A 21,739-nucleotide genomic window follows, 5' to 3' on the forward strand; every position below is an offset into this window, starting at 1 on the left:
TTTCACACAATATATCATCTTTTTAGTTTTTTTTTTAAATGTAATGAATTTTTGCTCTAAATGATTGGAAATAGCATGTGGTTGAGCTTTTACAGATATTTATTATATTTGAATCAGTTATATCATCAAATTTATAAAAGAATGGGAAACGAAGAATCTGAAGCCAAACCGGTTGAAATTATCAATGTGAAAACAGTTGAAAAAACAGCAAGAAGTGCAACATCAGATGTTCCTCCAATCCCTGTTATCAATCCTTTAATAGCTCGATCATTAATTTCAGAAAATTATCCGAAAGATCTAAATATCCCTCCTGGAAAACTACCTGCTGCACAAGCAGAAATCAAAGATTATTTTAGTCAATTAACATATCATTTAAATAAAAATGAAGAAATAATTGCTAAGAATATTGCAAGGCAAATGGATCAATACTCAAGTTTGAACGTTGCATTAGAGAAAAGAAAAGATACTTTAAATGTTAAATTAGATGAAATGTTAAAAACTTTCCAATCTTTGGATGATGATATCAAAGAAGCTACGAATTCATTATCAAATTTCATACAAAGAGCCGATAAACTTGCTCAAATTATTGATCCATCTTTGCCTTCATTCGAAGAATATAAGAAAAATTAATTTTCTAATATTTCATATCATTTGTTTAAATACCTAACTTGCTATCAAATTGCATTGCGATATCCTTCATTTCATTTTTAAATTTTCTTGATTTGAAAATTTTTGAACAAAAAATATGATAACAGCATTATAACGGTTAATGATAGTCTATGAACTAATTGAAATTAAGAAAAAATAAGTGAAAAAAGACTTCAGAAATAACCTAATCCTTGTGATCTTTTGATAACATTCAGTTAAAATTAGCGTTGGTATCAACAAGTATTGATTTCATGAATGACTTACCCCAGTTCATTTAGATTATCCCTTCGAGTGGCAGAAAAAAAGGGTTTCAAAAAGAATTACATTTTGAAACTAGGAAAGTAAAAAGTGAACGTCTATTGCATATTAGTAATATTGAGAGAATATTTACTATATAAGATCATAAACAATTTTCCAAAAAGCTATCAAATTAAGATTATTTGCCCATGTTAAAATGTCGTCCTTATCTGCGTAAGCTATATAATCACTATGGTTACTCTTTTTACGGATTCCTTCCTTAGAAATCTTGTATCCTAATGAACCGCCATCGCTCTTCCTTATCAGAAGATGCTCTGGTTCTTTCTTCTGTGCAGGTTGATAGGATGATATGGTTCCAGGTATATCAAGTTCTCCAATCTGATCTATCATTGTATTATCATTATAATATTTCAGAACAAAACCTTCGATTGCGAAGCAACGATCTTTCTTTGTTTTGAAGAGGCCGCCTATCTTCTTCAGCATGCCCTTCTTTTCGTATTCTGGTGGGTTATTAAAATGAGTAAAAGTGAAAAACACAGGGAAAGGTCGTTTCTCTAAATCATTGAATACACGTTCTCTGTATGCACGTGGAATTTTATTAATGTGAGTTAATTCAAGATATTTTGACTTTGGGAACTTCTTGCTTGGAATGTTGTATCCAGATTGAAGTAAAAGAGCAGCTAATAAGGAAGTTAAAGCGGGAATATCATAATCAAAATTTGGATTGGCTGTCAGATATACAGCTGAAAATATTTCAAGTATTGTATTAACTTGACTTAAATTTGGAGGAAAAGCAATCCTAGAAAGGCAGTAATAAATCGAGTCTGATAAACTGTTAAACTCGTGTATTATAGAATTGAAGTAAAAATAAAGGAATGATTTGATTTCAAATGGAAATTTAGGACTGAATATTAATTTTGATATAGATGAGGGATAAATTCCTTTGCAATAAAAGAGATAAGGCCCCATATTATGTAATTGTACAATTGTTGAATCCGTTGTGATGGCAACTGTAATCATTAACATCGGATCTTGATTAAACATTTTGGCATAGTCAGTTGGGTATGTGAACTTGGGTAAATCTATTGGTATTAAATGGCTTGGAACATCTGGAGGCGGGCCATTCCAGCTTCGCGCCAGATCTCCCGGCAAATCACTCATTACAGATTTTGAGAGGAAATAATTTTATATGAAATGTGAAATATCAAAATTGGAAGATGCTATTGCATACAGAAAGCCATAGTGATGCAAGACTCTCTTTGCTCAGAATTTACTTAATGGGGTACCACTTTTTGAGAAGAAGGATAAAATTTCTCTTTTGTTATAAACCGAAAATAGATTTTTTCGGTTTTCTCTTCAAATAATTGAAAGAATGATACTATTATAGGTTTATTATATTATATAGCATATAATCATGCTATAGCCGAAAATTATAAGTTTTGAGATGATTGAATATAACACAAATAAATTTGAATGTAAGTTAAATTGCTTGTTGTTTTTAATGGCTATTTAATGAGAAATCCAATATTGCAAAATTCAAATTGAATGATTGAAAGAACAGAAAAAGTCATTCTTTTCAATTTCGAATATGTTTCATTGTATTTATAATTATATGGCAAATATGATATTTAAACTTGATTTTTGAAGGAAAATTCACAAAATTGAATGAATTCAAATAATTTTTATTCAAAAATAAACCAGTTATTTGAGTTTAATACTAATTATCTATTCAAACTACAAAGTTTGTAATTTAAAATATTTTGTGAGATCAGATTGAATTAATTCAAGGTTCTTTTCAATTAATATTAATGACCATATTACGCATTTTCGAACATTCTAAACCAAATATATAAAAATGGGAGACGAATGTTAAATTTGCTAGACATGGGGGAGTTGTCTGCAAAGTTTTAGCTCTTATCTCTAACAAAAAATTAATTTTTAAAAAAATGACCGAATACGTTTCACAGCGAGAAAAAAATAAAAGGCAAGATAGAATTTTCTAGACATAAAGAAGTTGTTTACCGAGTTTTAGCTCTTATCTCTAACAAAAAATTAATTTTTAAAAAAATGACCGAATACGTTTCACAGCGAGAAAAAAATAAAAGGCAAGATAGAATTTTCTAGACATAAAGAAGTTGTTTACCGAGTTTTAGCTCTTATCTCTAACAAAAAATTAATTTTTAAAAAAATGACAGAATACGTTTCACAGCGAGAAAAAAATAAAAGGCAAGATAGAATTTTCTAGACATAAAGAAGTTGTTTACCGAGTTTTAGCTCTTATCTCTAACAAAAAATTTTTTTAAAAAAAATGACCGAATACGTTTCACAGCGAGAAAAAAATAAAAGGCAAGATAGAATTTTCTAGACATAAAGAAGTTGTTTACCGAGTTTTAGCTCTTATCTCTAACAAAAAATTAATTTTTAAAAAAATGACAGAATACGTTTCACAGCGAGAAAAAAATAAAAGGCAAGATAGAATTTTCTAGACATAAAGAAGTTGTTTACCGAGTTTTAGCTCTTATCTCTAACAAAAAATTAATTTTTAAAAAAAATGACCGAATACGTTTCACAGCGAGAAAAAAATAAAAGGCAAGATAGAATTTTCTAGACATAAAGAAGTTGTTTACCGAGTTTTAGCTCTTATCTCTAACAAAAAATTAATTTTTAAAAAAATGACCGAATACGTTTCACAGCGAGAAAAAAATAAAAGGCAAGATAGAATTTTCTAGACATAAAGAAGTTGTTTACCGAGTTTTAGCTCTTATCTCTAACAAAAAATTAATTTTTAAAAAAAATGACCGAATACGTTTCACAGCGAGAAAAAAATAAAAGGCAAGATAGAATTTTCTAGACATAAAGAAGTTGTTTACCGAGTTTTAGCTCTTATCTCTAACAAAAAATTAATTTTTAAAAAAATGACCGAATACGTTTCACAGCGAGAAAAAAATAAAAGGCAAGATTAAGGGTTTCGTTTTGCGAAAAAAACGTACAATACGCAATTTCGCTAAAAAAACATTTAGCTAGCAATTTCGACCTTTGACTCCACTCAAGACGTCACTTTTTTAATTTTGCGGTATCATATTTTTGGAAAATCTTTATGAATATTATATAAAAAGTCTCTTTAATATCTATATTTCATATTTTTATCGATTTTTAAAGTTTTTGCGAAAAGTATTCAATTATTTTTGCTATTTGGTCGGGTAAATGTCAGATTTGCGACATTTTCTGATATGATATTCAGATTCTACGTTGATAATAATGCTTATAGAACCCTCTTGCTATTCTGTCAAAATTGCGAAACCGATAGCAAAAATATCTCGCAATATCAAAATTGAGATATTGAGTGAATTATGCATTATAGAGATTAAAAATCTGATTTGTGAAAACATCTCATCAGTTTCTAGCTAATTCAAAAATCTTTACTATCTTATTCGATTAAAATGAAAAGGGAATAGTTTCATTATGCTTTAAATGACAGCCTTATAATATAATCATAGTTTTCGCTCAATATGCAGCATTTTTTTTTCGAAATCTATGGTCAATATCCTAAATACTGATTGCTTTGCATTCATATCTCTTACATTTTCTATACCCACATCACTATTCATTGCTATTCCTATCTTTTTCATTTTTGTTTGTTTCTCATAATTTCTCAAAAAACATGATAACTTGATATTTGTAAATATCATACTTTATAACGTAAATAAGAACTTGACCTATTAAGAAAAGCAGTAATGAAAAGAAAATCTGAAATTCATAAAAATTACAAGTTTCTGATGACAATTAGCTTAATTAAACCAGGTACAAGATTATATAATTGTATTTTCTATCCAATTATCCATATAATATCTTATCCAGAAAAAATAACTTGATCAATACCAAATGAGTTTTTAACTAGTAAATAAAGTATTTTCTTTACACACACATTGTAAGGCAAGGCAGTTGGGGCTTCCAGGCGCGTTGCGCCCTCTAGCCCCGAAGATGTTTAGTATAAATGAAGTTTTTATTCGGAGGGCTTCCAGGCGCGTTGCGCCCTCTAGCCCCGAAGATGTTTAGTATAAATGAAGTTTTTATTCGGAGGGCTTCCAGGCGCGTTGCGCCCTCTAGCCCATAAGAAATTTTTCCCAAGACCCAAGAGGAGGACCGAACCCCAGCCGACCAGCCGGTGACAAAACCAAAACCGTTGTTATTTACATCATATTAATGGTGTCACTTTTTAATTGTCACTTTTTCTGTCGCTTTTCACAAATTATATATGTTTTCATGTTTTGTCACTTTTCTGTCACTTTTCGGGTAAAACCATTTTTATTATTATATATAAATGAATTTTACAAAACCGCCGTTACCGTTCTTTGGAAATAAGAGTAAATGTAAAGATATTATATTGAGAGAACTTAAGAAACTACCGAATGGTCTAACATTTGTAGATTTGTTCGGTGGAAGTTTCTATATATCCCATTTATGTCATACAATATTCCCAGACTCAAAGATTATATGCAATGACTTCGACAACTATATGGACCGTCTCAAACATATTCCAGACACAAACAATATATTGAAAGAGTTAAAAGAAAAGATACCTATAGGTAAGATGGAACGTATACCATTAGATAAGAAAAATATTGTGAGAGAGGTTTTGAAAAAAGCAGAATATATAGACTGGGATAGTATATCTGCTAGACTATTATATAGTGGTGCTATAAGAGTTCATGACATTGAAACACTTATGTCAAAAGTTTTATATCTTAACTATACAAATGTTTCAAAGAGGACATAGAAAAATATATTGAGGGTATAGAGTTTGTGAGATGTCATTGGACAGAGTTGTATGAAAAATATAAAGACAAGGAAAATGTTTTTTTATAGTGGCCCCGCCGTTCTATAACACATGGGATTTTCAATACCAAGTAGACTGGACTTTGAGAGACTCTTTAGAAACTTTAGACGTTATACATAACCATCCATGCTTTTACTTTACATCCGATAAAAGTGGTTTGGAAACCGTTATGAGATGGTTAGAGGACATACATGACTATGAGTTTATATATGACAAGATAGAATATGAGAGAGGTCCTATAAACTGGAGAAAGTGTCACAATAAAGAAATTTTATTAGTAAGTAAATGTGGTTTGAAATAGGACTACTTGTTTTAGGTTTTTTTCCATTGTGTCATTTATTTATTTGACGTGGCAGAAAAGTACAGAGAATATGAAGATGAACCAATGCCTGCAAATGTTCAGCATATGTACTCGTAAGAGATATTTTTATCTAATATTAAATGGACGCACAGAACTTAGCGAATGCACAGCAACCTGGACAACCAAACCCAGAGAATATTCCAAATGAAGTTAGAATACAAACTGCAATGGCAAACTATGGTCAAGTGCCAACAGATGTACAAATGCAAACTGCCATGTCAAATGACGCTGCGTTAGGTTTGCCACCATGGTATGCAAATATGAGATGGAAAGAGTTTTATACAAACCCTGAAGTGGGATATAAACAACTTTATGCAGATGACGCGAACACAGGAGTTGACCCAGAATATGTTTTCTACCAGAGGAGAAACAGAATGTATGAGCTCCAGTTAAAGAATGCTATGGAACTCAACAGGAAACGTAAGAGACTAGGTGGACATTAGATTTTTACATATAGTAAAATGGGTTTCTTCAGTAGTATTGGAAACTTCTTTCGAAATGTTGGAAGAGGTATATGGAATGGAATAAAATCTGTCGGAAGAGAGTATGGAACGGTGTCAAAAATATTGGTAAAAGAGTAGGTCAGTTTGTTGGTATTATACCTAAAGACCCTGAACCAGAAGAACAAGCTCCTGTTATACAACAGCCTGAACCTGCACCACAGTCTAGTTGGCAACCAAATCCAACACCTCAACCGTATTAAAAAATCATATTTTTACCGTTCGATAGTAGTTGTATATGAAACTAAGTTCTAAGTAAAACGCATGGTATAATGGAATTATTCTTTTTCTTCCATCTGTAGTAAACCATACTTGAAAGTCTGAAATACTTCCACTTGGTGGTTCGTATAACTTTGTAGGTTTTTCGTAAAAGTCATTTGCCAAGCATAAGAAAGAGTTTTGGGCGCCAGAAAATGAAGCATGAACTATCACAGCATCTTGGTCGAAAACATCTTTAAATAAATATGGTTCATCTCTTGCATATCGACTGTAGATATTTGCTAAAGGAGGTTCAACTTTCTGATTTAACATTCTTTGCAAATAATACCATGACATTGCAGTGAATTCTGTATATATTTGTTCGTCTTTATTTGGATTGTCTTCGTAGATTTGAAATGACACTTGTGAATTTTGTTTGTCATATACAATTCTCACATAAAGTGTGCTATTGGTATTCGCATATTCATCAGCATATTTTGCATAACATGAATTTATTTTATCTTCTATATTTTTTAATGCAGTCTGTAGAGAAGATGAGAGGTCAACTTGTATTAGCTCAATTTCTTCCCACATTTTTCGTTGCCCTTCAGATGTATAATCTATATGAAACCTTACAATAAATGGAAAACTTTTATCTTCTACAGACACAAACTTTATTCTTCGAAAGCCAATAGCTTTTGTGACAGATGGGTCTCTTAACCATCTTAATGGGTACTCAAAACGATAGCCTTCATGCTTTACGGTATCTGTCTCAAACTTTTGACCGACATTAGTAAAAAGTTCATCTAATGGTTTAGTTGTAGCAACTCTAGAATTTTCTTTTTCTATTGGAAGCATATTTTATCTATAATAAAAATGTCAAATGAAACAGCGTCTATGAGAGAAATACAACACAACCGACAACTCATTATGCAAGCTCTAAATAAGAACACAACAAACTTTTCAAACTATTCTAAGATATCAGAGTCATTGAAAGAAGGAAACTTAAAACTGACAATAAACCCAATGACAGATGAGTTTCTGTTTCAAGACAATAAGAACCATACTGTCTGTATAAATCCAACAAAAGGAACTTTAAACGAGAAACCTATAAATGAACTTCTTTTGAAAGCAGATGTTGACAACAAAGCTGACAAAGAATATGTAGACGATGCAATAGCAAAAGAAGAAGAAAGAGCTAACAATGCTTATGCAACAAAAGAACATACTCATCCTGAACTAGAAGACAAAACATATGTTGACAATAAAATGTCAAGTGAAGTGACAAGAGCTGAAAACGAATATTCTAAAAAGACTCATATACATTATATTAACCAAATACTAAGTCTTAAGGAAACATTAGAGACAAAAGCAGATAAGACTCATACACATACCATTGCAAATATCACAAACTTACAAGAAACCTTAAACAGGAAAAGTGCCGTTGGACATACACATACCATTGCAAATATTACAAACTTACAAGAAACCTTAAACAGGAAAAGTGCGTTGGACATACACATTCTATATCTGAAATAACAGACTTAAACGTTAGCCTTGAAAAGAAAGCAGATAAAACATATGTCAATGAAATATACCAAAGTTTGATAGGAACAAAAAAAATATTGAAACTATTGTTGGTGACTTTTCTGTCAATGAAGAAAATAAATATTTTAGATGGCAGTTTGTACAGTCCTTAAAAAATGGTACACGGTGTAAACTCATTCCGAAAAATAACAATGAAATGTATGTAAGCTATAAAAAGAATGATGGTACACAAGTTAAAGTTCCATTAGACAACAACTGCTACTTAAACTTATATGGAGACGAACAAAAGAAATATTTAAGAGTTTATGAAATGGCAGATATGACATTGCCTGACCCAGCTCCAGCACCATATTATTATGACTATGGAGATGACGACAGAACACCACATGCAGATGAACAAAAGCTAACATTATATTTAGATTATTATAGATATAAAAGATATAATGCAATAGAAAAAACGAGAATAGTATATTATTATACAGATGACAGAAATAAATATTATAGTCAAGATTTTACCTACCCTGAAAACATAAGATTATATTATAAAAAATATTCTGACACAAACCAGAAGAAACCTGAAATAGTTGCACTATATTTTAAGTTCAAAAGAGACAATCCTATAATATCTCATATGTTTGATTTAATGAACCCAGTAGGTTCTATTTATACATCTATGGATGCAAGAGGTCCTCAAGTAATGTTTGGTGTTGGTGCATGGGAACAAATAGTCGACAGGTTTTTGTATTGTGCAAACTCTTCAAAGGAAACAGGTGGAAGTAAAACGATTTCAGGTGAAAATTTACCTGCACACAGTCACTACATAGATTTAAGTACATCTCAAGCAGGTTGGCATAAGCATAGATATTGGGATTGGTCAGGAATGACAAAAGGTAAAGGATATGATGTTAAAGACGACGTTAAGTTTGCTATAAATTGTTACTGGAGTGACACTCAGGGAGAAGGAAACCATACACATTTCGTTTCAGGATATACGCAAACAACGGGACAAAGTAAAGAATACATGCCACCTTACATGACAGTTTACGCATGGTATAGAATTGCTTAGTCGTCATTTTCAACTTCTTTAGCATATTCGTCAGGAGTTGTCTTATATTTGTTAGGAACTGTCTTTGAAAGTATACCACCTTGAACTTTGACAAGTTTGAAACGAGGTCTGGCAATAGTAGTTTTATCTTCTGCTTGCAGTGTGTACATTTTGCCATGTTTGCCTAAAACTTCATAATATTCTCTTGTATACTTTCTTCTATTTTTACGAACACGAATGTGAGTACCTGTCGGGTTCCCATTGTTGTCATAGTCAATAGTATTTTCATATGGGTCGCGTTTAGGTATTTCTATTTTTACTTTGTCACCTTTCTGAAGTTTGAAGCCCGGCATTCTTTCTTGTTTGTCTCTTTTGACTAAATTATTAAATATATAGTCTTTCTCTAAGTCAGGGTTGTTTTTCATTTCTTCGGGGGAGTGGTTTCCCAAACCTTTTTGTTTACGGTTATTGTAAATATTTAAAACTTGTCTCATCTTTGCCATGGAGAAGTGTCTATATTTGTCGTCATATGACATTTCATTTGCTTCACCACCTTGTGGTTGGTTTAAGTCTCTTAACATTTTTATACAACCGTCAATGACACCAAGAGCAGAATGGTTTTGGTCGACAATGAAATATTGGTTTACATTTTTTGAACGCAGATAGTTTTTTACATCATCTGATTTGAAAGAACTTTCACAGTCAGATGTCAGTTTTGTTGGATGGTATTTGTCAACGAATATTGTCAAAGCAGTTTTCACATCTAAAATATTTTTGGACCATAATGGTATGGCTTCACAGTATCTTGTGTTTTGACCAACAAATATTAACCAGTATGGAGGTCCATCTGTTCTAACTCTCGGAATGTTTTCCAAGATATCCATAAACCAAGCATTTGGTGTTGAACTAAAGATTTTTATCATGAGTGCTTTCTTTGTCGCTTTAGAAACATAGGGGTCCTTGTTCGGATTCGTCATTTTTTACCCTATAAGAAATGGGTTTATTTGGCGCATTAGCAGGAGTTGCATCCAGATTTTTGCCCGCAGTGGGAACAATAGCCAGAGGTGCATTTGGAGTTGGAAGGAAGATTTTGAGTACATTAGGTATACTTAAAGAGAAAGCACAACCTATTATACAAACTGTACAGAAAGGTTGGGATGTAGCACGAGATGCAACAAATCTTATTCCAAATCCTGAAACAAGAGGAAAAGTTCAAGGATGGATGGACAATGTAGGAAGACAAGCAGGAAACTATTATAACAAAGCAAATGACTACTATAACCAAGCAGGACACTATATGGACCAAGGTGAAAGATTCTTTAACAGAGGATATAACCATGCACAACAGTGGGTAAACAATAACCAACCTCAACCGCCTCAAACGTGGGGAATGTAAATTTTTTACTGAGATGAAATGAACAATGCAGCATTGAGACAAATGAGTTCAAGATGGATTTGTCGGCTTCCAGCATTTACACCACGTGTTTGTAAAGTTCTTCCTATACCTCAGGAAGTTTTAGACCGACTTAAAAAACCTAAACAACCAGTTGAAAACAAACCAAACTAAAATTTTTTACTGAGATGAAATGACCGAAGAAGTTGAAACGGTAGATTTGACACCACAAACAAAAAGTTCAGAACCATTGTCAAAACCTGTCAAAGAACTTACAGATGAAGAGAAAAATTCAATAATAGAAAGTGCCAGGTCTGGAAATACAAACCCTAACTATAAAGTCACTTTTCATAGAAATGGAACGGCTAGTATCTCAAAAAAGAAACAGACTCTCACAAATAAAATATTGAAGTCTGAAGGAGCTTTCGAGACAACAGATGGAAAAGTTTACTTCACTGACCAACAGTTCATTATAGAACATCTCATTGACTTAGAGTCGAAATATTCTAAACTTTACAACAAACACAAAAAGTTGAAAGGAAAACAAAAACAAATGGCATATGATATTTATGAAGATGTTGACGACACAACTGTTCCTGCAAGTGAAGTAAAGTCAGAGGAACCGAAAAGTGACGAAAAACCGATAGAAGAAGAAAAACCAAAAACTGAAGATAAACCAAAACCAAAGTTTAGTTTCCAAACTAAACCAAGTCAACCTTCATTAGCTGGTATGGGTTGGCGTCAAAGACTTATGGCAGCAGGCGGTTATGTAAAGTAAAGAAAAAATATTTTTTTATTTTTATAAAAATGCCCCCATATAGAATGGATAGAAAGTCTGCTAGAATAAAAGCAGAGTTACAAAGATATGGTTGGAGAGTTTCGAAGAATTTTAAATATAGGAAGGGAAGACCCATAAAAGTCTATGACAAATTGTCTGGTCTTCGCTACGAAATGGATTTGGAAACAGCACGTGCCAATTATCCAAACAGACTAGAGAGGTTAGAAGAAGAACGTCTTATGGACATGCCTTTCGATGTTAGTGAACCTCAAGTTGAAGGACACGACGGCTTTGCCAGATTCTACTGGAAACATGACGAACAATTGCATCCTTTGAGAAGGAAAAAAGGAAAAGGTGAAGACGCACATGCTCCCATGGAAAGAACAAGATATGCATATGAAAAGTATCGTGAAGTTAGAAGTCAAATTACATCTGGTCGAACCTTTACAGTAAACTTTGACGAAGGAAAGAACAAAGAAGGCTTCATGGGAGTACTTGCTGCAATTCAAGACGGAAATAAGAAAGGACACAATCTCAGATTGACCATAACAGATTTGGATGGTCACATTTACTATGCACATGGCAATGAACAAACAGCCGCAAAACTTCTTGACGCTTTCAAGACTACAAAGAGAGAACAAATGGTTGACTCCGACTCAGACATTTTGAATGCAATTGAAGGAATTGCAAGTGTCAAGTTCGAATGGTACCAACCTAACCCTCAAGCAGTCAGACAACATGCTGGATACTTCCCCTTCATAAATAAGTCTGACATTGACTTGACAAGGTATGGAATTTACAATTCAATTGAAACAATTGTCAATGAACCTTGTATTCTTACATGTCTCAGGAACTCTGGTCTTGTTACAGATGAGAAGATGAAGTATCTTGAGTCATGTGTGAAGACAAGGTACATTCTCAGAGGTCAATTGGCAAAAATTGCACCGTTGGCAAATGTCAATATCCGAGTCAACATACCTACAGCTAAAGGTTCTTCACATGACGACTATGTTGTTGACAAAGACTTACCATGGTTGAAGATTGTAATTGTCCACAACCACTTCATGTTGAACGAAAGTCTTACAAACCCATTCTTTGGTAAAAGTAAGTGCAACATTGTCAGAGCTGTAAACATTCTTTTCGAGAAAGGTTTGTTGGAACCAATTCCAGATGACAAGCTGACAGAAACTTTTGTACCAAAAGACGAAACAAACTTTTCATTGTTAGCAAGACCAAAAGTTGTTCCAGACAAAGTTCTAGTACAAAAGAAGTACACAGTTCCACAAGGGTTGGTATGTTCGGATACCAACCTGAACCAGAAGAACTTCCAATGAGGTTGCAAGAACTTCAAGATGCTATAAACAAACTTCCATTGAGACATCCAATTGACGTCAAATTGTATTGGAGAGCATCTGAGTTAGGTCAGAAGGTTTTATATGAAACAGGTTGCTTCGACGATGTTTATGAGATAACAGGAGAAGTTTCTCAGAAGATAAGAGACTCACTTGAATTTCCACAAACTGGACCAATTGGTTGCGACAAGTTCGACTCAGATGAAAAGATATACTATGTCGACCTTAACGCTGCATACATGAGGTTTGTCCAATATATTCCGACTGGAATTCCAAACGAAGATGGTGAGTTCCCGGGAAGGAACTATACAGTTGGAAAAGTCATACAACAACTGTATGATATTAGGAAAGCTTCAAACCCCAAACTTGCAATGACACTCAAATTGCTTATGAATTCGACATGGGGATATTCCATTAAGAAACCTCAAGAGATGAAGAGTAAACATTATGAGAAGGTCGACAACTTTGTTGAAAGGTTTTCTCCTTTTGTTTTGAAGTACGAATTCACTCAAGGTCAAAGTGGCTTAGTAACCACATTAAAACCTATTGTCGAACATTGGTCTTACCCTCAGTTCGCAAAGGCAGTCCTTGACAACTACAACAAATTCTTCTCCGAAGTCAAATCCAAAGTGAAGGTTTACTATGAGAACATTGACGCACTCATGACGAACGAAGAAGGATACAACAAACTCATTGAAATGGGAATGGTCGGTGAAAAGATGGGCTGTTTTAAGCTAGATAAGGTATTTTCCGAAGTTCATGTAATATCGAAAAGGAAATATTGGGGCATACTTGAAGACGGCACAGAAATAAAACATTGCATGAAATAAAAAATTTATTTTTAAAAAAGTGACATTTTTTATTTTATTTGAAATGTACGCTGAGTTTGTTGGAGAAGACCGTTGGGAAACTTGTTTGTTAGATGAGAAATATGAAATGGCATACCATTTTAAAAACAATATATTTTTACATATATTAAATGCTTCAGGTTGAAAAACAAAGAACAAAAGTAGCAGATACAAAACCGTTAGACTATATCTTTACAAATGCTGGTAGGACTATTTCAGATGAAGAAATTTCATCCCGAGCATACAGGTTTGACTATCCAATTCGTTGGCTTCAAAGTCCTTCAGATGCAAAGGCAATAGGATTAGAAGAGTTTGTTTTCAAATAGAACTAACGCATTTATGTTCGCAGTATATTTTCATGGCAGTATAAAGGTTCTGATGGTCTAATAGACAAATTTGACGAAATGAGAATCTTTACAGTTCGTTCAGACGAAATCTTGAGAAAACTCTAAATGACTTTCAAACTCAAATGAACAAATATTATTGGGAATTTCAAAAAAATACGACTCTTTACTAAATGGAACATACTATCTGAAACTAGAATATGACAAGATGAACTCCACCGTTTCATTTCAAAAGATTGAAATTAACCCTCCAAGAGATACAGAGTTTTTATTTTGGGAAGTAGACAAACGTTCTTGGGCACAATTTCTTCGGTTACTAAACCAGAACGAACCATTACCACCAGATGGTCCATTTAAATTTATACTTCCACCAGCAGATTTGATGGTTTATAGAAACGTGTTTGACCCTCAAAATGTTATGTGTCATGCAAGTTTCAGTTCAAGCAACAATAGTTTTCTATGTATTGGTAAGGACTTTTATGACTTTGCTTCTAAATTCTACGAACCATCTAGTAACAGTTTCTCTGACTTTCAAGTTTGGTTCACAACAAATGGTGTGCAACATATTATTCCATTGTACTATGACTTTTATCTCGAATTGTCTTTCATATATAACTACGGAAAAGTGCTGAAAAAGTATTGAATGTGAAGATATTAGAAAATAACATTTTTTCTAACATCGTAGAAAACTCATGAAAACAATTTATTTTTGACACTTTCACAAAAAACATAAAAAAAGTGAGTTAAAATGAGATGTTTACTGAACTGGTTGGATGTCGCCTTCTGAGGTTATGTAGAATGGCTGACCCGAGAAGTGGAACAGTGCTCTGAGAATTTGTATAATTCGTGGAATTGGACTCTCTCTGTTTGGAAGTTGTATCCATGGGCGCTTTGCAAAGAACTTGAGAAGAGCTTCTTTCTTCATCTCCTTTATGTCGTCTACAGGAGTGTTTTCTGGTATTTGAATTGGAATTCCGGTTTCAATTTCGATTTTCAGTGCACCTCTTCCAGACAACCAGAAGCCGAGGGACTTGTTGGCTTTGTCCTTGCCCAAGTACTGCTTAACAACTTCATTTATCTCTATAAGGTAAATTGCCTCATCTAATGGCTCGATGTTGTCCATTGTTCTGTTTCAGAACTAGTCTTGTACTTTTTCAGAACAATACTTGTACTGTTTCAGAACTAGTCTTGTACTTTTTCAGAACAATACTTGTACTGTTTCAGAACAAGACTTGAACTTTTTCAGAACAAGACTTGAACTTTTTCAGAACAAATTTCCCATAAAAGCTCTCAATTTGTGAGAAAAAATTTCTGTTTCAGAACAATACTTGTACTTTTTCAGAACAATACTTGTACTGTTTCAGAACAATACTTGTACTGTTTCAGAACAATACTTGTACTGTTTCAGAACAAGACTTGCACTGCTTCAGAACAATATTTGTACTGTTTCAGAACAAGACTTGCACTGCTTCAGAACAAGACTTGCACTGCTTCAGAACAATATTTGTACTGTTTCAAGACAATGTCCGACGTCCCACCAACCCAGTCCATTCCCAAACCAGAGGAACCTAAAGAACCACAACAGTCTCCTCAGCAACCTCAGTTCCAGCAATACCTCCGAATTACTACCAATTTCCACCTCAAGGTTACTACCCACCACAAGGCTTCCAGAACTACCCTCCTCAGCCTATGCCTTACTTCCCCAACCCTTGGATGTTCCAGCAAGCTCCACCCCAGCAATTCCAATCTCAGTCCAAGAGAGACCAAGACTTCGAAGAAGGTCTGAACCGCTTACGCAAAGAGTATGCTACAGCTCCAATTGAGAGAAAGTTGTTCCCGGACCAAAAAATATAATTTAGGTGAAGAGGTGAGATTTCACCTCTTTTTTCACCTGTTTTTTCACCCTCGTGAATTTTCATGAATTTTATATATTAATGTTTTCGTTAAGCCACTTTGTGCCGTCAGTCAGTCAGTCAGTTTAGGAAAGACTTTAGAAAGTTGTTGGAAAATAAGTCCTGGGAAGAGTATTATAAGGCATTTTGTGAAGAATATAGCAACCGCCGGAATTCGGACTGTTGCTTTTTATACAAAATTCATGCAGGAAATTCTTGAGTTTTGGTTGAAAGAATACGGTGGAGCCAAAAGTGGCTCGACCTCAAAACAAGCATTTTATGAGCTTACTAAGGGTGTTATGAATGAATTCAAATGTATTTACATACATCCTGACCTCGTTCATTTTGTTGCTGAATTCAGCAAAAATATAATTTAGGTGAAGAGGTGAGATTTCACCTCTTTTTTCACCTGTTTTTTCACCCTCTTGAATTTTCATGAATTTCCTTAAGATAGAAAAAATAAAGTTAGTTTTATTTTTATTTATTTTTTTATTTTGTATGTAAAGACAGATATGTCAACAATCGGCACAACAACAATTCAAACAACAGCACCAAACTCGTTAGTCATGAATCCAACATCTATGTTAGTAGAAATGAAAAGCTTCATTCCTTCTTCATTTACTTTCGAAACAGAAATACAAAGAATAAAGCAGGAACTTTTAACAAGTAATTTAGACTGTAGTGCGAAAGATGAAACAAATGAAGAATATCTTTATGAAATGCAGGACATTATTGACCATTTGCCTAAACTACCTGAAATTCAGCAGCAAAAACTAACTATTCCTGAATTCGACGAAATTGAAGTCAAAGCAACTGACTCAGTAGAAATAAAGAAGTTCATACGAAAGGTAAATTATGAATTCCTTGGTTTTCATTGCAACCATAAAGTTATGGACAAAGATTGCGACATGGTATATAAGAACATCTCTGACATATATAAATCTGGGGAGTTTAAGACATACGACAACTTTGTTTCATTAGCTGCAAAATGTGTATGGCAGATAAGAGATAAAGATAGAAGAGGTAAGGTATGGCATGAACAGATAAAACCAACTGCTTCAGATTTAAAGAAAACCATTGACGCCTTGGTTGTTTTAGCAGGTAAGGTTTCAGAATATAACGCAAAAATGAACCCGCAATGTTCTAAATGTAAAGCAGCAATGAGGAAATATAACTACTCCGTCAAAGAGATAGAAAGAATGCGAAACGACTATGCAGACTTAAAGAAAGAAGCAGAAAAGCCAGCAGAAAATAAAATGGACATGTTAGAATTTCTGAACAAAAACTATCCAACTGCTGACGATTTCCTTCTATCTGACGTCAAGAAGAAGTATAAAGAAACCTTCAGCATTGTTAAAACATTCGATGTACTAAAAGAAGAAATAGAAGCTACAAAAACTGTTTAGGATTTCAAATATACATCGTACAATTCATGTAAAACGCTTGTGAAAAAAAGAGGTGAAAAATTAGGTGAAAAAAGAGGTGAAATCTCACCTCTTCACCTAAAATATATTTTTATTGAATTCAGCAACAAAATTCTGAGTAAAATGGCATATGGCTTGTGTCAAACCGTTGAGTTTTCACAAAATTTAAAAAATAACGTTTACCATGTGAAACGCTTATAAAATGGGGTAGAAAAGAGGTGAAAAAAGAGGTGAAATCTCACCTCTTCACCTAAACATTATTTTTATTGAATTCAGCACAAAAATCATGAATTTCCTCATATGATTGCTTCCCTCGGAAAACCGAGGGAAGAGATTCCGTACGAAAATCGCAAGAATTTGGCTCCTGGTTTGAAAGGATATTATGTACATAGACTTCTTGTAAATGCTGTTGCAATGTGGGCTTCACCTCGTTATGCTTGGTATATTTACAGACTTCTTGACGAAATTCATAGACAAGAACGTGAAGAGATGGAAAAGAAACTTTCGGCATTGTTAAAACATTCGATGTACTAAAAGAAGAAATAGAAGCTACGAAACTGTTTAGGATTTCAAATATACATCGTACAATTCATGTGAAACGTTTATAAAATAACTGGGGTAGAAAAGAGGTGAAAAAAGAGGTGAAATCTCACCTCTTCACCTAAACATTATTTTTATTGAATTCAGCACAAAAATCATGAATTTCCTTAAGATAGAAAAAATAAAGTTAGTTTTATTTTTATTTATTTTTTTATTTTGTATGTAAAGACAGTAATGTCAACAACAGAGAACACAACAACAGTTATAGTCCATGAAGCTATAAATGAAGAATACGAGTACATACAGTTTAACAAACAACTCCGTCTCATTCGTTCGGTCAAAGACGATATGTACCAAATGCAAAGTATTTTGACAGCATGTTATGCTCCAGATACTAAGCTTCCTAAAGACTGGTTTAGGAACCAAAGCACACAAGAACTTTTGAGCGAAGCACAGCGAGACATACTTTTTTCTGAAAACAGTGAAGAACAGCGAGTAGGTAAAAAACCCCAGTCGCCAAAACTCTATGAAAATCGTGAAAAATTGCCAAACGGTTTGAGAGGATATTATGTACATAGACTTCTTGTAAATGCTGTTGCAATGTGGGCTTCGCCTCGTTATGCTTGGTATATTTACAGACTTCTTGACGAAATTCATAGACAAGAACGTGAAGAGATGGAAAACAAGCTTGAAGCAAAAGACAAAAGCATTCAGAAAAGAATACCACGTTCGGTACCAAAAGGAAAGGAAAAGAACTATAAGTATATGATTTATACTGAAGAGATGGAAAATGAAGAAGACAGAGATATGGTTATGTTGCATTTAGTCAGAAGAAACAACAAAAGCTTTTACGACCTTGCTAAGATTTACAAATCTGACAGAAATTGGTTCTATCGCGAAAACTTACCGATTTCAATGACCCCAAATGAAGATGTGAAACAAATAGTTCAAGATACGTTACCTCAAACACACTATGATATGAAAGGTTGTACAATTTTTACCTTCAAAGAAGACTTACCGCTACTGAAAGAAAAAATAACAGAGTATTTTGACAACTTCAAACAAGTAGGGTAGATGAACTCTTTATTTTTCAAGCTTGACTTTTTACAATTTGAACTTTGTTTGCGTAGATATGAATTCTGAAAGAAGTATGAGGGTCTTGTATGACTTTGTACTTCTCCCATAGTTCATGTCTGTCAAACTTACCTGCCATGGACTCTTTCATAAGTTCCATGAAATCGTCTTCGGACAATCCGGGGAAAAGTATTATGTCAGTAAGTATTCTTTTAACATCCTTACTTAAACTCTTTGCTGTCTGTACACAAATGACAACTGAGATGTTAAAGTGTCTGAGCTTCTTAAGAATTCGACACATATCTTGTTCTCTGTTCTTTAACAAAGGATGAGATGCGAAATCATCTAAAATAAGAAGACATCTATGAGGGTAAGTCTTCCAATCGTAAGATTGCAATTTCTTCGAAATGTATTCTATCTCTTTCTGTTTGTTTCTAAAGTGGTGTTTGTCTAATATTCTCTGCATTTCCTCATTAGGTTCTTTAAACTTAGAATTTATATACTCATTTATAGCATTATACTTCAAAACTCTTCTTTGGTACTTCTTTATCCAATCTAACAACTCAGTATCCTTTATACATACTAACTTAGACTTCTTTATAATATCTTTGAACGAATTGACGGTTTGGTCAAATTGACCAGAAGTCGAACAAATAACAACTAACTCATAGAATGGGTTCTTCTCATCTAGTTCTTGTTGTTGTGCAGCCATTTTAAGATAAGTGAAAGTCTTACCCGACCCAGGTGGTGCAATTAGACCTGTTATACCATTCTGAGCAAATAAGAACTTGTCATGTATAGGCTTTATCTGAGCATTTTCTAACTTCCTCTTGTTCTTGTTTAAAACATTCTCAAATTTCTTGTCAATGTCAGCAAACTTTTTTTCTAACATATTTTTAGAAAAATTAAAATTTTTATCTTTTAGAAAATGTCTAGCGATTTCGCTATCTATATTCGAGACAAACTTTTTGACAGCAAAACATCTGTCGACCATAAAATCTTACATAGTGTAAACAAGAAAGGTGAATTTGTTCTAAAGTTCTGTTTCTGGGAATATGACAAGAACCATAAAACATTACAAAGAGCAGTCTTAAAATTTGTCAATGACAGACTTGTTGACAGAGATGACGCCGATTGGAAAGATGAAGTCCAACAAAAGTTCTTAGAATGCAAAGAAGACACATGCGCTGTTCTTGAAGATGAAATAGAAAACAGAATAGATGAGCTATTAAAGGACAAAGAACTTTTACATAAATATAGTTGCGCCAAATTTGACATAACTCCACCAGAAAAGAAGAAGAGAGAAAAGAAAGAAAAGAAAGTAGAAGAAGAGAAAAAAGAACCTGAACCAGTTCCAGAGAAAAAGAAATTTGACATGTAAAAATAAAATTTTATTTTTAGAACATTTCTGGGTCAATGTCAATGTTCTCTTCCTCTTTAGGAGTAAACACTGGCTTAGACTCTAAAATCTTTTTACCCAATTTACCTTGAACTTCAACTATCTTAGACTCATAATATTCATAGTCGTCTGCTTTCTTTGGTTCATAAGGTATAACAAGTTTGTATGCTTTACCTTCTTCGAGTTTTGAGAACTTTCTGTCAAAATTTTCTTTGACTGTCAACATACCGTCAATGTATAAGTCTTCAAAAGTTGCACCACTTTTTCTAACAACAGCAAACTTAACTGGTTCGATGTTCCAAACTTTGCTGAATGAAGACTTTTCAAAATGGTAGAAGTAAACATTCAAATATGTGAATGGGTCTAGTTCTTCTTTAAGTCCTGACATGTACTTGTTTACTGAAATATATTTCGTCATCTTTTCTATCGGATAAAAAAATATTTTTTTTAAAATTTACTCCGAAAAATTTTTTTTGTATATACACCATTCTGTACGTCTAAAAGACTTTTGACATTTGCCAAGAATGTACGTTTAGAAGCTGCCATATAACCATATTCTTGACAATATTGTTTATATTCATCATATAAAGACCTTTCATCTAATGACACAAAGTCAGTTTCATCTATGAACAGTTCATATACACTCTTGTTTGCTTCTAACAATGTTTGTCTCTCTTCTGTATGTGGAATTTGTCTTGGATTGAACTTAGAAATATCTAATGTCATGAAATATGAGAACAAGTGGTTGTAAAAGTCAGATGTCAAAGTTTCTGCTAAGTCGTCAAAATATTCTGTATCTTGCATATGAGAATCTGACGTTCTGACAACTACATATCTTCTGTCAGAACTTTCTAACTTCATCGGAACAGCATTGTTTGAAACCATAATGAAGTTTGCAACATTTTCACAAACTCTTTGGTCTTTATACTTTCTTTCAACAACTCCAACTTTGTCTGTTATAAGACTCTTCAAAGCATCTGAGTTCAAAACTTTTGTTGTATCTATACTTTGAAGTTCATTGCAAACTATAAGTTTCATATTCTCTATTGAGGAGTTAAACTTGCCACAGATGTTTTCTAAGTTTGTCATATTAGGGTTCGAATAACCTTCTAACAGTTTGCATAAGATATCTGTAAAGAATGTGTTCTTACCTGTTCCTTGTTTTCCAATTATAATGAGAGCAGTTTCATTTTTAGCACTTGGATGTTGTAAGATGTTTGCAAACCAACATAAGATATACTCATAAACCTTTTCGTTTCCATTGCATATAATTTCTTTGACATGGTCTAACCAAGCTTCT

General features: G+C 33.4%; 16 protein-coding genes and 2 pseudogenes across 18 annotated transcripts, besides 2 other annotated features; 12 read left to right on the forward strand and 6 right to left on the reverse strand.

The window, feature by feature from the left end:
• Positions 1-88: 88 nt before the first annotated feature.
• Positions 89-729, forward strand: TVAGG3_0584800 (uncharacterized protein; the record flags this gene model as incomplete). The annotated part of the gene is made up of 1 exon (XM_001300244.1): positions 142-630. One exon carries the CDS (start codon positions 142-144, stop codon positions 628-630), a length of 489 nt encoding a protein of 162 aa, XP_001300245.1.
• A 167-nt stretch (positions 730-896) lies between these two features.
• Positions 897-2,072, reverse strand: TVAGG3_0584810 (regulation of ARF protein signal transduction; the record flags this gene model as incomplete). The annotated part of the gene is made up of 1 exon (XM_001300245.1): positions 1,039-2,067. One exon carries the CDS (start codon positions 2,065-2,067, stop codon positions 1,039-1,041), a length of 1,029 nt encoding a protein of 342 aa, XP_001300246.1.
• A 155-nt stretch (positions 2,073-2,227) lies between these two features.
• Positions 2,228-3,065: a mobile genetic element.
• A 3,119-nt stretch (positions 3,066-6,184) lies between these two features.
• Positions 6,185-6,547, forward strand: TVAGG3_0584830 (uncharacterized protein; the record flags this gene model as incomplete). The annotated part of the gene is made up of 1 exon (XM_051239288.1): positions 6,185-6,547. The coding sequence occupies one exon, from the start codon at positions 6,185-6,187 to the stop codon at positions 6,545-6,547; it is 363 nt and encodes a 120-aa protein (XP_051097112.1).
• A 264-nt stretch (positions 6,548-6,811) lies between these two features.
• TVAGG3_0584840 (uncharacterized protein) lies at positions 6,812-7,135 on the reverse strand (the record flags this gene model as incomplete). Its single annotated transcript, XM_051239289.1, has 1 exon — positions 6,812-7,135. One exon carries the CDS (start codon positions 7,133-7,135, stop codon positions 6,812-6,814), a length of 324 nt encoding a protein of 107 aa, XP_051097113.1.
• Positions 7,136-8,110: 975 nt separating this feature from the next.
• Positions 8,111-21,739: part of a mobile genetic element that runs on past the window's edge.
• On the forward strand, positions 10,810-10,962 carry TVAGG3_0584860 (uncharacterized protein; the record flags this gene model as incomplete). The annotated part of the gene is made up of 1 exon (XM_051239290.1): positions 10,810-10,962. The coding sequence occupies one exon, from the start codon at positions 10,810-10,812 to the stop codon at positions 10,960-10,962; it is 153 nt and encodes a 50-aa protein (XP_051097114.1).
• TVAGG3_0584870 (phage tail repeat-like family) lies at positions 10,982-11,566 on the forward strand (the record flags this gene model as incomplete). Its single annotated transcript, XM_051239291.1, has 1 exon — positions 10,982-11,566. One exon carries the CDS (start codon positions 10,982-10,984, stop codon positions 11,564-11,566), a length of 585 nt encoding a protein of 194 aa, XP_051097115.1.
• Positions 11,611-12,463, forward strand: TVAGG3_0584880 (uncharacterized protein; the record flags this gene model as incomplete). Its single annotated transcript, XM_051239292.1, has 1 exon — positions 11,611-12,463. A coding segment is annotated over one exon (853 nt), but the record flags the coding sequence as incomplete, so codon positions are not given.
• TVAGG3_0584890 (DNA/RNA polymerases family) lies at positions 12,897-13,661 on the forward strand (the record flags this gene model as incomplete). Its single annotated transcript, XM_051239293.1, has 1 exon — positions 12,897-13,661. A coding segment is annotated over one exon (765 nt), but the record flags the coding sequence as incomplete, so codon positions are not given.
• On the reverse strand, positions 14,868-15,233 carry TVAGG3_0584900 (uncharacterized protein; the record flags this gene model as incomplete). Its single annotated transcript, XM_051239294.1, has 1 exon — positions 14,868-15,233. One exon carries the CDS (start codon positions 15,231-15,233, stop codon positions 14,868-14,870), a length of 366 nt encoding a protein of 121 aa, XP_051097118.1.
• TVAGG3_0584910 (uncharacterized protein) lies at positions 15,633-15,896 on the forward strand (the record flags this gene model as incomplete). The annotated part of the gene is made up of 1 exon (XM_001293678.1): positions 15,633-15,896. The coding sequence occupies one exon, from the start codon at positions 15,633-15,635 to the stop codon at positions 15,894-15,896; it is 264 nt and encodes an 87-aa protein (XP_001293679.1).
• Positions 16,515-16,706, forward strand: TVAGG3_0584920 (organellar and viral DNA polymerase type B; the record flags this gene model as incomplete). The annotated part of the gene is made up of 1 exon (XM_051239295.1): positions 16,515-16,706. A coding segment is annotated over one exon (192 nt), but the record flags the coding sequence as incomplete, so codon positions are not given.
• Positions 17,130-17,451, forward strand: TVAGG3_0584930 (annotated as a pseudogene). The gene has a single exon. A coding segment is annotated over exon 1 (322 nt).
• Positions 17,727-17,960, forward strand: TVAGG3_0584940 (KilA, N-terminal/APSES-type HTH, DNA-binding family; the record flags this gene model as incomplete). Its single annotated transcript, XM_051239296.1, has 1 exon — positions 17,727-17,960. One exon carries the CDS (start codon positions 17,727-17,729, stop codon positions 17,958-17,960), a length of 234 nt encoding a protein of 77 aa, XP_051097120.1.
• TVAGG3_0584950 (KilA, N-terminal/APSES-type HTH, DNA-binding family) lies at positions 18,201-18,735 on the forward strand (the record flags this gene model as incomplete). Its single annotated transcript, XM_051239297.1, has 1 exon — positions 18,201-18,735. A coding segment is annotated over one exon (535 nt), but the record flags the coding sequence as incomplete, so codon positions are not given.
• On the reverse strand, positions 19,057-19,932 carry TVAGG3_0584960 (protein of unknown function, DUF4106 family; the record flags this gene model as incomplete). Its single annotated transcript, XM_051239298.1, has 1 exon — positions 19,057-19,932. One exon carries the CDS (start codon positions 19,930-19,932, stop codon positions 19,057-19,059), a length of 876 nt encoding a protein of 291 aa, XP_051097122.1.
• TVAGG3_0584970 lies at positions 20,001-20,421 on the forward strand (annotated as a pseudogene). Its single transcript has one exon. A coding segment is annotated over exon 1 (421 nt).
• TVAGG3_0584980 (protein of unknown function, DUF4108 family) lies at positions 20,438-20,857 on the reverse strand (the record flags this gene model as incomplete). Its single annotated transcript, XM_051239299.1, has 1 exon — positions 20,438-20,857. One exon carries the CDS (start codon positions 20,855-20,857, stop codon positions 20,438-20,440), a length of 420 nt encoding a protein of 139 aa, XP_051097123.1.
• TVAGG3_0584990 (uncharacterized protein) lies at positions 20,887-21,477 on the reverse strand (the record flags this gene model as incomplete). Its single annotated transcript, XM_051239300.1, has 1 exon — positions 20,887-21,477. The coding sequence occupies one exon, from the start codon at positions 21,475-21,477 to the stop codon at positions 20,887-20,889; it is 591 nt and encodes a 196-aa protein (XP_051097124.1).

This window comes from Trichomonas vaginalis, chromosome II, assembly GCF_026262505.1.
Source record: "Trichomonas vaginalis G3 chromosome II, whole genome shotgun sequence".
NCBI lineage: Eukaryota > Parabasalia > Trichomonadida > Trichomonadidae > Trichomonas > Trichomonas vaginalis.